General features: G+C 44.9%; 1 protein-coding gene across 1 annotated transcript in view; it reads left to right on the top strand.

Moving 5' to 3' along the window:
* Positions 1-1,882: 1,882 nt before the first annotated feature.
* Positions 1,883-15,160, top strand: part of BMP2K (BMP2 inducible kinase) — a gene marked incomplete at its 3' end in the record, with an annotated part of 58,188 nt that continues 44,910 nt past the window's right edge. The window contains 1 exon segment of the mRNA XM_081999749.1: positions 1,883-2,413. Within this exon segment, the coding sequence (XP_081855875.1) occupies positions 2,242-2,413 (172 nt within the window). The 5' untranslated portion in view covers positions 1,883-2,241.

The following is a 15,160-nucleotide window of genomic DNA, read 5'->3' as shown; positions in this document are numbered from 1 at the left end:
CTGGCACTAAACTTACGTGCTTTTAACCTAGCTGCATTTTGCCTCAAAGACGTAATTAAAAGCGTGTATCTAAGGAGCGTGGGCATATATCACTGTAAGAATGCCCTCATTAACGAAATGCTGCGGATTGCGGCGTTCCTCTCACAATACTGTCTTCCTTTCATCTGGAGTCAAAATACCTTTCTCTTCTAAGGAAAACTGTGAATTAGAGCCTCTACATGCTGCTGAAAAACCGATCGCCTGTTACTGAAAGGATGGCGACGACTACAGAAAGGGGACTACTAATGCAAATAGCTGTATCAGTGCTTTCATCGTATGACAAGTTGTCACTTTAATAGAGAAATATCGTCATTTTGTTACCGACTAAGAGTACGCCAATGTAAGTGAAAATTAATTTGATTATTGAAACGTTATCCCAAAGATTTAAGGTTCTGGCTTCTCCAGATGTTTTACTGAACCTATGGCTGCAACTGACATCTATCCAAAACCCAGGTGTTCGATGTGAAAGGATGCGGTGTTCAATTTCCACGATAGATGCCAACAATGCAGTTTCATTTGTTCGTATGAGAGATTGATAGGACATCGCATGTCCATTTTCCTTTCATTGTATGATTCCATTCAGTAACGGGAAAAAAAAATGCACACGTACCTCATTTGTATCTGCACGGGGGGGGCATACTCAAGGAGAACAGGCTTGGAACAAAGTTACATTTTCAATGACTTTAATCTCTCAGCAGTTTTGGATGGCTAGAGTCACTTTTAAGTACAAAACCTGGATGTCATTGGCATTTCAGACAGTTTGAAATTTGGTTTCAGTCCGAACATGAATTTGAATGGGAAATTTGAGGTAAATGACTTGGAAGTTCAGGGTGTTTCCCAAGTGTCGTTTCAAGGGAACTGTGACAAATATTGCCTTAAGTAGCCACGCTTGCCATCTAGCAGCCCGGTGATAACAGCGTCCCTTACAGTCGGTGGCTGCTTGGCTGCTGCAGCTCTGAGCCTTTCCAATCCAGCTGACAAACTTCAGCATGGGCCTGTGAGACACAGGGCTTCATACCGTTCAAGAAACCGTTTTTCAAAGCCAGTTCTTATTTTCCTACAAATTTCACAGGCAAAACGAAGCTTGCGCTGGAGGGCTCCCAGAGTCGCCTTGCCAATGCCTATAGGGAAGATGTCCACGGGGGGTACATTTCACCGTGGGAAATTTACAGTGGACGTTTTCCTGTCCGCACCCATCCTTTTACCGCTTCCTTTCAGTCAGGTAACTGCTAACCTCTGCTCAGTGCGGAGAGCCACCACTGTGAATTGACACTTGTCGCCAATGCTTTTTGCAGCTATTTCCTCTACCCCAAGCTCTTTGCGGAGCCCAGAGGGTCTACAGGCGACCGCGGGCCTGACCACGCTGTGCGGGGCCACTCTCGGCGCCGCGGCGCGTTACCACGCCGCACCCGCCGCACGGTAGGGCGCCTTCCCGAGGGTACGTCCCGCACCCGGCCGGGTCGGTGGAGCGCGATCAGCGCCGTGAGGCCGGCCGAGGCCGAAGGGCCCCGCCTGCCCCACGCGTTTTTCCCTCGGCGGGCCCCGTCGGTCGGCGCCCCGCGGCCCCTTCAGGGGAGGCGCGAGCCCGGCGAGGCCGTTGGAGCCTCTAACGGTCGCGCCGCGTGCAGGGGCAGGAGGGAGAGCGCGCGGAGATGTCGGGCTGCGCAGCGCGCGTCGCTCCCCCCTCTCCCGCGCCACGTGCTCGCCCGAGGCTGACAACCTCACTTCCGGCCAGGCGGCGCGGGGGGGTGCGCAAGGCCTGGCTGTGGCGGTGTGTGAGGGAGCTGGGGCCGCGCATGCGCCGTCGCGCCGCACACTGGCGAGGCGGCTTCTCTCGGCAGCGCGCTGCTTCCCGGCTCCCCCGTCCCGGCCGCCGCGGGGCTGTGGCTGGGCTGTGCCCGCCCCCTTCCTCCTCCTCCGTCTCCCGGAGCGGGCGTCGCTGCGGGTGCAGGGAGGCGGCAGTGGCAGTGGCGGGCGAGCGGGTGAGGAGAAGCGGGGCGGGGGCCGCGGCCGACATGTGAACTGGGGCAGCCCCCTCCGCGCTCCGGCAGCCTTTGGGCACCGGCCGGCCCTCGCCTCAGACACCCCGGGCGCCGCCGCCTGCTCCGCGGCTTCTTCCTCGGCCACCCTGCGCCTCGCGGGGCTGGGCAGCTGCCTGCGCCCGGCGCCCGTCCCGCGGGCCCGGCGGGGCCCCGCTCCGCCATGAAGAAGTTTTCTCGGATGCCCAAGTCCGAGGGGAGCGGCAGCGGCGGCGGCGGCGGGACGGCGTGTGTCGGCAGCGGCGGCGGGGGCGGCGGGGCGAGCGGCGTCGCCCTGGGCAAGGTATTCGCCGTCGGACGCTACCAGGTCATCCCCGAGGAGCTGCTGGCGGAAGGTAGCGGCGGGTCGGGCCGGGGCGCGGGCCGAGGGGCAGGGAGGGAGAGGCCGCGGGGGTTAGGCGGGGGCCCGCTGCCCCGTTCCTCGCCGGGACGGGCTCCCCCGCCGCCGCCAAGCCGCTGGCTCCCCGCCCCTGCATAGCTGCTGGCGGTGGTAAGCCGCCTAAGGGCGTTTGGGGCTTTTTTTGTGCCGGCTGCTGGCGGCTGCCGGGGGCTCGTTAGGTGGCTTTGGGCTTGCTGACATGTCGTGAGTCAACCGGTACGAGATGCCTGGGAGCGCGGCTGGCGGGGCGGGGATTCCTTGGGCCACAGCCGGTGGGGTCGGAGCCGCCGAGGCCAGTAACCGGTGCCTCCGAGCAGGGCGGTGTAATCCCTTAGTAGGCTTTTGCCAGCTAATCTGCAAAAAAAAAAAAAAAAAAAAAAACAAAACCAAACAAAAAACCAAAAACAAAGCAACCAAAACATAAAACCCATGATCTTCCTTGCAGGAGTACAGTAGATTTCTGGCGGGGTCACGGGTGAAGTTGCCGCGCTAGCAACTTCTGGGGTGGAGAATCGCTGTCTTCCCCTTGCTGCAGGGTGCCTCACTTGTAAATGTCGTTAACTTGCACTTTATGCCGTCGGACCTCCGTTGGGTTTTGACGAAGAGCTGCGTGAGTTTGTGTAGTCGGAGAACTGGCTAGACTCTGTTAGTTGTGCGACTTGAATAGGCGCTGGCACGGGCCACCATCAAAACAGCCATATTTGAGTTTTACTCTGTGTGTGTGTGGGCGAGCAGTGCAGCGTTGATCTCTCATAGTTGGTGGCAGCCGATGTTGTAATGTGTGAAGTATAATTCCTTTCCTAGGCCACTGGGCACGGGGCTAGTCCTGTGTACTTCGTAGCTCCTGAATTTCGCAGCACTACGACACGATGGTTGGGGTGCTGTGGGTAAAATAATTTATCTTTGTCATGTTTACATCTCTCTTGCTTAGTCGAGTTTATGCAGAAACGTACTAGTGAGCTTTGATTGCTTATGTGTGTTTCTTGATTAAGATTTAAGATGTGCTTTTAACAAGTACATATGGATACTATTAAAAACGTATAGGTAGTACTTCAATTTTCATTGCTGTCTCGAAAAAATTTTAGTAGAATAGCAGAACTGGTACTTAATGTGTAGAATGGAATATTTTGTCTTTGGTTTATGAAAATGACGTCAGGGCTTAGCCAACTGCTTACCTGGTCGCCTGACATACACGGGTGGTCCTTGCTGAGAGCCCCTTCAGAGTTGTCGTGGTCTGACAGAAGGTAATTTCTCCGCAGGGCTGGTTGCGGTGTAGAGACTTGTTAAAAAAATTTTGAAAACAGGCTGCTGAACAAATTGAGGAGGTAACAAAAAACCCCGTAAATGCAGTGGAAAGGCGAAGAATTGCATGGTGCTTGGTTCAGTTTAGCGTATTATTAAAAGTTTTCTTATAACATGCTGTTTTAAGAATCACTGTAAATGACTCTCTTTCTTTCTTTTTTCTGTAGCTTGCAGAAATAAACTCACATCCCTTAAGGGCTTGGGGGTGGGGGGTACGAATTTCAACTGTGGCATGTTCTGCAAATGGGCTTCCTTACTCGTGAGACTGAAGTAGAAAGCTTTCTACAGTTTTTATGTGGTGTTTCACACATGAATACCTGGGAGTAGAGCTGCTATGAGTCAGGACAGCGTAGATCTGCCTCATCTCGGGAAAAGTCTTCAAAGCCAGCACCAGAGCTATTCAGTAGGGAGGGCCCAAAAATGCTTAGAGGAGACGACAAGAACAGGTGGCATAACTGCATGGTTGAGGTGGTAGGGAAGTGGGGGAGCTGGGGGAGGATACTCTTACAACTCCTCTGACCGCTGGGAAGCAGCTGGGTTAGCTGTGTGTGCGGCGAGCAGATGTGTGCCCTGGGGTGACTGGTGAGCAGGTCGCTCTGATTAAGTGTCCAGCTGGCACTCCGGTACTCCTAACTGACCACGGTAGTTTTTGAATGAGAAAAGTTGCTTTTTATCTCGGAAGTGCTTCTTGACAGTCAGGTTTTCCCTTCACTTAGTAACAATTAATAGTAAGTATCTGTATGTTGTATTAGTCATATGGCAATCTGCTATTAATATTTAATACTATATAAATCCCCTGCTTAATCATCCTCCTCCTTAGGGCGCAGGGGAGAACAAACTTTTTTTTATTTTCCTAGTCCCTTTGCGTAAGGCATTTATTTCTTTATTCATTTTCTGAAACCAGTTTGACTGAGGGTCTTGGGCTTGTCAGCTAGTTCCTATTAATCAGTGCTGATGAAATGCCATTTACAAGTTAATTGAAGTGGCTCATATCAGACTTTTAGGCTGTGTCACGGAGCGTCGTTAGTAAGTTAACAAATATAATGAACGTAACGAGCTTACTGAAGAATGAATATATAATGTTCTGTTAGCAGTGGTGTGGTATGGATAGGCTTTTTTACAAGGTATTAGAATTAGCAGTATGATATGTCTGTCAGATTCAAACTGTTTTAACACCCCTGTCTCTGCTTCTACACCCCTAACAAAGTTTGCATCTCGGCCATCTTAGTAAGCTAGCTCTTGGTTTTGCAAAGGACTTGAGCTCCCCGTAGCCCGAGCGAGTGGCAGCAGTGATGCCAAAAGGCTCAAGCCGTAACTACTTTGTCGGGCTGCAGTAATGCATCTTTGGTAGATTGCCTGCGTGTATACAGCCGATGCCCTCAAAAGCTTTTCACCAGTCTTCTGATAAAACTGTTTTCTTCTAGTGTTTTAAAGGGCCAAAGCATGTAGCATTATAATCTAGTTCTTTAGCATAAATATGTGTAATGCTGTCTAATGCGACTGCATCCTTTTGGAGTCAAGCAGGTATAAAGGTTGAAGTCTGGTAGTTAGTAGGCTGTTAGATGGGGTTTTTTGTTTTAAACACACCTGTCTTGCGGTGACTTTTTACCCTTCATTACCTGATGGTCAGCGTGTTGTTGGATGGAGGTTTTCGTTTTTCAGCTTCAGTTGTCAGAGATGGGGAAAAAACAATCAATTTGGAATAAGATTTGATGTAGAAAATGAGTTCCTGTGCGTTTTGAGGGGATGGTAGAAGTATGTGGAAGAAATGACTGATACAGGCAGAGTGAAGGCCTTCTCTTTGCACCTTTTTGTTGAACAAAAGTATATGCAACAGAGCCTAAGTTGGGAAAATTTAATCTGACAAAATACGGAGATTTCTGAGTTCAGAGTTGCAGATGGTGCACAGGGAACTCTAGTTATGGTGACTTGATATTGAAAAAGACCTTCTAGCTCAGAAATCACAGCCAACTGGACGTGACAAAGTGTGAAGTATCCTTTTAAATTGATGCAAATGTCAATGCAAAACAGTTGATGTTGTGATGAGTGAAAAGGAAAGTAAAAATTAGCGACTTCCCCAAAACTTTTGGGTTTATATAAGGAGAAGGCAGAAAGATGTGTCTTGATGTGGGGTTAATAGTAGCTCATTGTTAGGATTGACTTAAGGGGAAAGGAGCTACTGAAGTGTAAGACCTGAAGTAAAACAGTTTTTTCTGGAGACTATGAGACTAGGCCTTGGAAGGTACTTAGTTGTTTTACTGTCTTAATTACTTGGCAGGATTTGTGGGTGTTTAAAGTGAGTAAACAAAGACTTTTCCAGGTTTGAAGTTGTGTTTGTATGATGAGCAGACTGAAGTGGGCATGCAAGGTGTTGTGTTGAAATTTAGTATGTTGGTATGTTTTAAATGAGTGTAGGTAAAGCAAGCAGAGACAGTTACGGATGTTAAAAAACAAAACACAAAAAACCCCAAGAAAAACAAAAAAACCCAACTGTACATGAAATGTGCAGTGGACTCGCAAGTGTCAGTCACGAACATGACTGGCTTGCCTTTGAAGCTAATTGGTGGGCATGGAAAGACGCTCATCATACTGCTTTCTTTGTTTCCTACTCAGAATTGATTAATGGAATCATGGGGCATATGCTGCTGCATCTTAAAAAAAAAAAAAAAGAATAGTAGTCCTGTGTAGTATTTTTCCCTTGTGTGGCACAGCTAATAAAGTCTCATGCAGTGTCCTGTGTGTCTTGACGTGCTGTTTAAAGTACCGCAGTTTCAAGAGTTTTTTCACGCTGGCTGTTCTGCTGTTGTCCGGGATGATTAGTACCATATCTGGTACTTCCTGTTCTTAATTAGACTGTTTTCAGTTGAAGAGAGAAATGGGATAACTCCATGTCAAGGAGCAGTCCCCTGTTGTTTGTCCTTGTCCTGACCCCCCCACCTCGCTTTAAGAGAACAGCCTATAGAGGCACTATACACTGTCATCTTGAAGTACTCCACCAAAGAGGCGGAAATCCATACCTCTCTTAATTAAGGTGGAAGCGCTTAAAAAAAAAAAACCCCCGAGCTGGTATTCAGTCCCTTACTAAAAGGAGGAGGGAGAAGATTTACTGGAAAGTTTAGACCATCTGGGGTTTATACTTTGCAGAGAAGGTAAGAGGGCTGGAGTTTGCATGTTCGGATGGGGTACTCGTTCTGTTTTGTGATAAAAGCATTATGCGCGTAGCATGTAGTTGTAAACTCATATACCGGACCAGTGCCACCGGCATGGCTGGCGTCATCTCCAGCAAGGAACCGTGAAGTAAATGAAGTGGTGTCATGGAAAGAAGTGTGAGGATTTTTTTTTGTTGTCTTTTTTTTTTTTGTGGGTTTTTTTTTTTTTCCCACTTACCGGGAATGCTAATGTGGCTGTGGGTGAGCTTTACTGAACTGCATTTCACAGGATTATCCAATAATGACAACTTCACTATGATACTGAAGTTCACCCTAGCTACAGCTGAGGAATGGCCTGGTGTGCTGTGAAGATAGCAGAAGAGCGTGATGATGTTGCCCCTGAAAACCTTGTTTTTTGGGAAGAACTAGGCTGACTGTATTTGGAGGAAGCAAAACTCTCATGTGACTCATTTAGTACACTTCTTTCCATGTTAACCCTCCGATCAGCAAGCACATTGCTTCTGGAAGTGGAGGTGAGATGCTAGAGACTGACATGGAAGAAATGGGGTAACACCCTGTGCAACTTGCCCAGAAGTACCCAAACTGGATGTCAACTAGCAGTAGGTAGTGTCGCTGTGTTTAGAAAAGGCAGTAGGCTGCTCTTCAACTTTTCTGTGTCTTCAAACACGGGATAGGATGGGTTGAACATGACACAGTACTGCTCTTGTCCTCTAACTTTCTCTATTTCCTTTGCCCTAGTATATATAGAAAGAAGTTGGGTGCTAGCGGTTATACTGTTATTTTAATGGTTTTAGCTGATAAAATGGTGAGTTTGGGGCTGTGTGGTATTAAGGTTTCCGGTGCTGTATCTTAGGAAGCTGTTGTTTTTCTAAGTGACCTTATATCTAGGACTAGAGAGGCCGGGAAAAAGCCACTCACATGATTGCTTTTAAGTTAATTCGTTAATATTTGTGTAGCTCAGAAGGTTTGCTTCGTTTAGCAAGTATGATGGTTAAAGCATAGTTTTCAGTGAAGAGAGACCTCTCAATAAGGAGGACAAAACCTTGAATCTTCCCTTTACAAACTGGAAATTAATTCTCCTTTATTTCAGACTGCAACCTCTTGGAGTCATTACTGGCAACCTAGCGAAGGAATGAGCTTCTTGCAAGCTCTACCGTCCTACTTAAATTGAGCGTGCAATCTGTGCAAGTACTTGATGACATTTTTTATTCAAGTTGGTCTTTTATTTTTGTACTGTTCCAGTCGAGGCCTAAGAAAACCAGAACCTTAACGGAGAGGAGTCCCAAGTCCAGTTTTGTGAGAATTTGTGCTGTGCGTTAGTAGATTGTCATGCTGTTTAACTTTTTGCACAAGTGTTTTTTTCTGGAGCTTTTTGTTCAAGTAATTGCTTAAGGGAAGAAGGGGAGTCTTAAAATTTGAAGAGTAGCTTTGGAATGGCTGGCGATGAGATGCTGAACTCAGTTTTGATGTCTGGGTAAGGAAAGATAGGAAGCCTGTGCTCTAGTACTTGGGACTTGTCTTTCGGCTTTGCAAGCGTAATGAAGGCAGCTAATAACTTGAAACGAGAGCATTGTTTTGCCTGTTACAGGGTGTCGCTGTATTCGGTGTGATGAAAAAGAAAACAAACTGTGAAGCAGTTTGAGTATTGGCATGTGATGCTAGTCTTCTGTCAAGCTGCAGGTAGAAATACCTGTTCCTGTAAAGCAGTTTTGTTAGTCAGATAACTAGTGTGCTGACTGAGCTTTGGTGGTACTGGGTGAGAACAGCTGTTCTCCGTGTACTCTCCAGAGCTGTCCTGTATCTCTTTCACATAGATGGAGAAAGTAGTAGGTTAGCAAGCGTCTGTAGGCTGGCAAAAGCATTTGTTGTACAGCTGAGACCAAGTTCAGCTCGTACGGATGCCTGGTGTAACGCTCTTTGATGTCAAGTTACTATTCTTTGCAACTGCTAAGGAGACTCCTTCCTGCATTGCACTGCATGTACATGAGCATGTAATATCACGCTTCTGTTAACTGCACATACTTGTTCCGTTCTTTTTAGAGAATGTTATCGATTTGAAGTTTGTGTGCCCACAAGTAGTTAAATACTAAGCAAGTACTTAGGAACCTAGTAGTTGTGAGCGAAGTTTTTGGGACAGTGGCCAGGAGTCAGAAGGTTATATAGGAGAAGCAGCTTGATCTGTAGCAGTGTCATGTTAAAATGATGCACAAACTCAAGTTGTCTTTCCTTTGCCAAATTTTGACAGAAGACAGATGAAACAAATGTATGTGCCATCTACATGCTTTTTTGGCAGATGTGTTTCTATAAAGTATGCTAAATATTATAGTAGTCATAAAAAGGGGTGCATGTGTGCAGGTGTTTTGGCTGTGAGAGTCCTGGACACCCTCAAAGGGTAAGGCAGCGTAATAACAGAGAATATATTGGCTTTGTCTGTGGAAGACTTGGCCTGGCTTTAAAAGAATCTGCGCAGGATCTTATTTTGGGGGTGTGTGTGTGTTGTTGGTTCTAATGAAGGGTTCTTTTTTTTTTTTTTTCTTAAATTAGATTTTGGAATTTTGCATGTCAACATAGAAAATAAGAAACTTTGTTAGCTGATATAAATAGAATGCATTTTCAGATAGGTGTTAACTAGAAAGCAGTGATTCTGGGAAGAGGGTGTTCATTTTTCTGGGCTTCTGGCACTGTAATATCAGAGGTGTTAGGCATTAGCTAGTATGTAACTGCTATGGAAGTATTTGTACAGTTCTCCTGTGCGTGCAGAACTGAGGCTAATGCCAGAGATGGGACTAGGTCTCTCCTGCATCTGGGAAGAATGAGCATGCTTTAACATATACATGTTAACTATGTGAACTTAGACATATTGCTAGCTGTGGGTGTGTGTTTGTTTTAGCTGTAAATGTGTGCACACGCGCAGTCTGATGAATGTCTCGCTTCTTGCTAAATAGGTTTCACCTCAGGTTCAGAGGAAAAGCGTTTGAGGTAATGAGTTTGGTTGTGTTTCTTGTTGCTGGCATTGTTTTGGTTTACAGTGTTCTTTTTAAGTCTCTTGAAACAGTTTAATTTCTTAACCTTGGGCTATATTTTACTTGCTGTGGCTATTTTTTGCCTCCGTAATGGTCTAGATAAGTAGGTTACCACAGTGGAATGAGTTGCTGTTTGTAAGCAGAGCTGTGTTAACTGACACTATGAATGCTTGGTGCCTGCCCAAACACGGAGTGTAAGAGGGTCAGATAACAGGTGGTTCTAGTAAAGCAATTTTATTCCGTGTTTGGGACTAAGCAGGAACACAGATGTGCTCAGTGACCTAGTGGTATCTGGACTGCTTGAGATGCTGCCCTCTTGCTAAGAAATGGTTAGATTTGCAGGCATCTGCTCTGGAATGGCAGGTTTTCCTCATGTGTTCTAAGTTTAGCTTAGAAGCTGTTAATATACTGGATGAATGGCTGCTGCCTGAAATGCTGGCAGTATTGGCCTACTTGTAATACCTGAAGCTGAAAGTCTGAGGCTACTTGGCCGATCCCAGTGAGGCTAAGCAGTGGTACACTGATGCGGGTCACGTTATCTGTAGTTTGTCCTACTGCTACGGTAGAGATGGCTTGTCCTGTATTTTCCTCTCCTGCTTAAGAAGTCAGACAGTGGATGTGAAACTCTTGAAGGGCTAGGTTCTGGTTTTGCTCTTCATCGTTCTCTAGTTGCTGAGAAGGAAGGAAGATGAATTCCTCTCCTCTGCTTACATGTTTTCCTTGGGAATGGATTTCACTGTCTTGAGCAGTTTTCTAGTGGTTAAGAAGGTTGGAACCTTTCCCTTCATCTACTCTGATTTCACGTGTTCCTTGCTCACGCTCGTCAAGCTTAGTTACTTTGTACTAGTAGCAGTGGGATGTCTTGGGTACGGGTGGGGTCAGTTGTGAAACTGGGTCTCTGAACAAAAGCAGTGTGGAGGAAAACGCTCAGAAAAGTTCAGGTGAACTATGGGAAATAAAAAAACCAAAACAACCTACTTGATCCTGGGGGTCTGCTTTGATTAAGTGGGGAATGCTTCTTTTGGTTTGAGTAGCAAAACCCCATGCTGCTTAGTTCTTGAGCAATGTGAACACAGGTGTTAGAAAATATTAAGTCTGTGTTGTGGAACTAAAAACTAGCAAACCTGCGGTGTAGTGCCTGTCAAGGTCTGATAGTCTTTTCCTAGCCTTGATTTTCATTACGTCTGCCTTGCGACTTCTGATGCGAATGGTAGAAATACTGAAAAAATTATTATGCAGACTCATATGAGAGTGAACACCTCCTAGCCTGTTATGTCTTGCTCTTCAAGAAGTGTCAAAGATGGTATTGATTTGAAGAGCACCGCATCCCCTTAGGGAGAGTCATTATTCCGCAGATGGAGTAACGAAGGAAGGTGAAGGGATTTGCCTCAAGTCATAAAGCAAGTCTGTACAAGAGATGTGGGTAGAGTTTGGAACGTCCTGTCCCTGCGATGGTTTCTTACTTGTCGCTTCTGTAATACCCTATGCCTTGATTGCCACATGCAAAACTATGAAAGGAATTCTGATACTCCAGGACTTGAGGAGATTTTACTCGGAATAATGTATACGTTGGGACTCTTTCCAAACTTGCACATTATTTTAAAGGATGAATATGTTCCTGCGGCGCCTTTAAGCTTTAACGTGCAAGTCGCTAAGAATTATGTACTAATAAATAAGAATGGCCCAATTCTTGGTTTAATTCCTGTTCTGTTGTACTGACTTGCTTTGCTTCTTATTTTCTAATCTGTTTTTTTAGACTGGTTTCTGTCTGCGCATCTTGGCTTTCAGGAGCGGTTCTAATGAGTTGTTACTGCAGCGTTTTGCCACTTTTCTTATAAAACAGAAATACTGTCAAAAGTAAGTGATTAATATAACACGTTCTTTCACAGTTCCCGTAGGCTGAAAGACAATATGTTTTTATTTGGAGAAATTGATGCGAAATTTTTTTCTTGTTTTTTTGTTTTGGATATTTACTGAAATGCTTGCATGAAACTGTATGACAGCCGTGTTTCTTTGGAGAGACAAGCTTTAGAGCAACACAGGTTGGAGCTAATCTTCATCTAACGGCTAAATGTGCATGGGTTTGGTCTGTGCTGTTTAAGAGTTTTGACAGAGCATGGTTCTCTTTTGGTTTGCAGCGGTGTAAACACAGGAGAATGTGATTCTTCGTAGGATTTTGGTTTTTAACTTGATGTCTCCTATACAGAGCAAATAGATCATTAAACAGTATGAGGTACTTATACACGTGTGCCAGCAGAGTAATTAAGGACCTGACTTGGAATATAGCAGATGTTTGATGAGACAAGAGTAGGAAGCATCTATAAAATTTGTCCTGTCAGTGTTAGACACGGGATCAGTTCTGTTTTATACGTGATGGCCAGGAAAACCAAAGTTTTGGAGAGAAGGAAATGAAGTAACTGCGTCCTTTGGAGCCCTGATGTATCTCCATAGAGGGAGGTCTGTGTCTGTGAAGTTGAGACCTTCACCTTGAGTTCAGCTTCAGTGACTTACCACTTAGGTAGTGTCTCTTGGATTGTACTTAATGAGAACTCATGAAAGGCTCAGGGGGATTATTGGCTCTCAGAATGAGCTGTCCAGGGATTCCTTGGGCACTCTGAAGATGGAAAATAAAGCTTATGTTGTTACGGTAATTCTAAAAGGAGTGTAACCGTACAGACACTGATAAAAAGTAAATACCATGTGCCGCATCTCATTTGGTTTAGTCATGCAGATGTCACCTTCAAGTTCCTCCAATCCTGGGTTGAATTTAGAGTATTACCTTCCCAGCTTTGTGCTTTCTGGAAATGTTTGATCGTGTCCATCAAACAAACTATTTTACTTCTTTCTTTCGACTTGCTGTTCTGTTAGGCTGACATTGAATTATATAGCTGCCTTGGAAAGAGGAGGCTTTAGTCCCAACGGACGTCTTTGGGTTTAGGTGGTAGATGGGTCCTAACGTTTTCATTTTTTGAGACTAACCCTTAAAAACGCGGGCTTCCAGGCTGGGCCATTTAACGAATTAGCTGCCTTGTTCAGAGTTATCGCTGTCGACTGATTCTTCCTTTGAAACACAGTAGGTGTACGGGAGGTTTTAAACGAATCTGAAAATCCAGACTCTGATACTCGGAATCCTGTTGCCATTGCAGCATAGCTTGTTCATTGAAATGATCTGTATGAGCTGTTCATACAGTTTAGAAGCTTCAGTGTCGGTCTTTAGATCGTCAAGTGTCACAGTGTGAAGCTTGAAAGTATTATGACCGAAAGGATCCCGAGCACAAAAGCTATGTAAAATAATTCGGATAGCAGTCTTAGTAGAGGTATTTTGTTCGTATGCAAACTGAAGTATTCAAGCACATTCAGCATGTACCAGAGAACCAGAGAGCTTTAAGAACGGCCTGCCCCCATGCAGATGCCAAGGAAATACTATTAGCTGAAATATTTTTAGATTTGTATTTATTGGCATAAGCAGGTTTCGTCTCAGATCTTTTGCTCTTCAGGAAGTTTAGTGTTTCCCCTGTCGTTCGTATGCCAGATAGGCCTATATCTGCTATAGGAGTATTTGCAGACACCTAAAGATGGTGAGGTGAGATAATGAAAATCCTTATACTGATCGCCTCAAATACTTGTCTCAGATACTCTTAACTAATTCTAGCCAGTCAGTGCAGTTTTGATGATGCTCATGAGTGAAAACCGGGCAGTGAGTTCACTGGTGATTACACTGGGATGTGAAGATGTGAGGGAGACCACATAGAGTCTTTTGAGCAGGGAAGAGCTAAGTGTTTCATCTTGCTCGTTTACTATGTATATGATGACTTAAAAAAGTAGTAAACCAGAAAATCTTCCTATGATGTCTGCCTTAGTCTGAAATGCTACCAGCATTATGAATTGCTTGTTTTATCTTTGCATGGCCTGGCGACTCTTTTGTTTCTGTTGCTACGAAAGGTGGCACTTGTCCAAGATGCCGTAGAACTACCATTTTGCTGAAGCTGGGAACCTTATGCTTCGCCTTGTTTCTGTGCCATGGTAGCTTTGTGGTATTGAGTGAGCGAGTTATTAATGTGTGAGGTTATAGGTCCATTCTCTGACGTTTTCTGCTTTGGATTCTTATACTTGCATGTTTAAATCACAACTACAATAGCAATTTCAAGGAAAATGGAACACAAACTGCAGAGCAAATAAGAGTTAATGAAAGGAAAGGTGTTTGGTTGTGTTTTCCTTTTTTTTTTTTTCCTCCCCTAGGTGGGTGGTAACTAATCAGTATGAAAACAGAGTTTAGTTCCAAAAAAACTTGTGGTGGTCGCGTATTAGGTACATAAAGTGTCTGTACCCACTGATTTAACCATTCTGTAACTGCATTTTATTTTGACACTTGTTTATTATATTGAAGTGAAAATCAGTTGTGTTCTTTTTAAAATAAACTGTTGTGTGCGTTAGAAAATGCGTAGCAAACGACATCTGCAGTTAATCTATAAAGTGAACTGAATTCATGGCTTCTATTGATCATAGCCTGAGTGTTGTAGAATGAGTAAGTTCCGGTTTCTGTCTAGGCTATATTCACAGCTAATATCATCATCCTGCTTTTCAATCTCTCTCTGTTTTCAGTTCAGAATAAACTACAGATGGAGTTGAATTCAGTGAACGAAGAAAATTGGGAGGGATGGGGGTGAAAAACCTTTCCGCATGTTGAAGATGCAATTGCTGTTCAAAGTTTTGGGGTGTGTCTTTTTTTTAAACCATACTAGCGGATGCTTGTTGCAGGTGTTTTATCAATGTCTTGGACAAATTGAGAAGCTTTCTTGTGTAAACTTGGGCAAGAAGCACATTCTGTTTGAAGGCGTCACCTTGGTTCCATCTTGAGTAATGTGGTACGTCTAGCATACTAAAGTATGAGAGACTAGAGGTTTAATGGCACAGTGGAATGGAATTAACTGTTCTGGCCTAGATTACACAGCATAATGTGTTATATAAATGTTTAGTCAACACTCTTGACCTTGACGGGGGAAAAAAACCCCACCTACTAGTGTTCAGGTAGGTTGGTAGCGTTCTGTTGTATTAATTTCTGTTTGTTCTTGCATCTTACTGTTTGGGAAGGGAAGTGTCAGTCATGTCTCTCAGAGAAAAATCTTGCTCGCTCGCTCTTGCAAACAGCTGTCACTCTTGACAAGTGTTTCTTGGCTTTGGAAATGTAGATTGTATTTCTTGACCTTG

This window comes from Phaethon aethereus (genome assembly GCF_964289735.1).
Source record: "Phaethon aethereus genome assembly, chromosome: 4".
Lineage (NCBI taxonomy): Eukaryota > Metazoa > Chordata > Aves > Phaethontiformes > Phaethontidae > Phaethon > Phaethon aethereus.
Note: the sequence above shows the minus strand (reverse complement) of the source record. Positions and strands in the feature narration are given on the sequence as shown.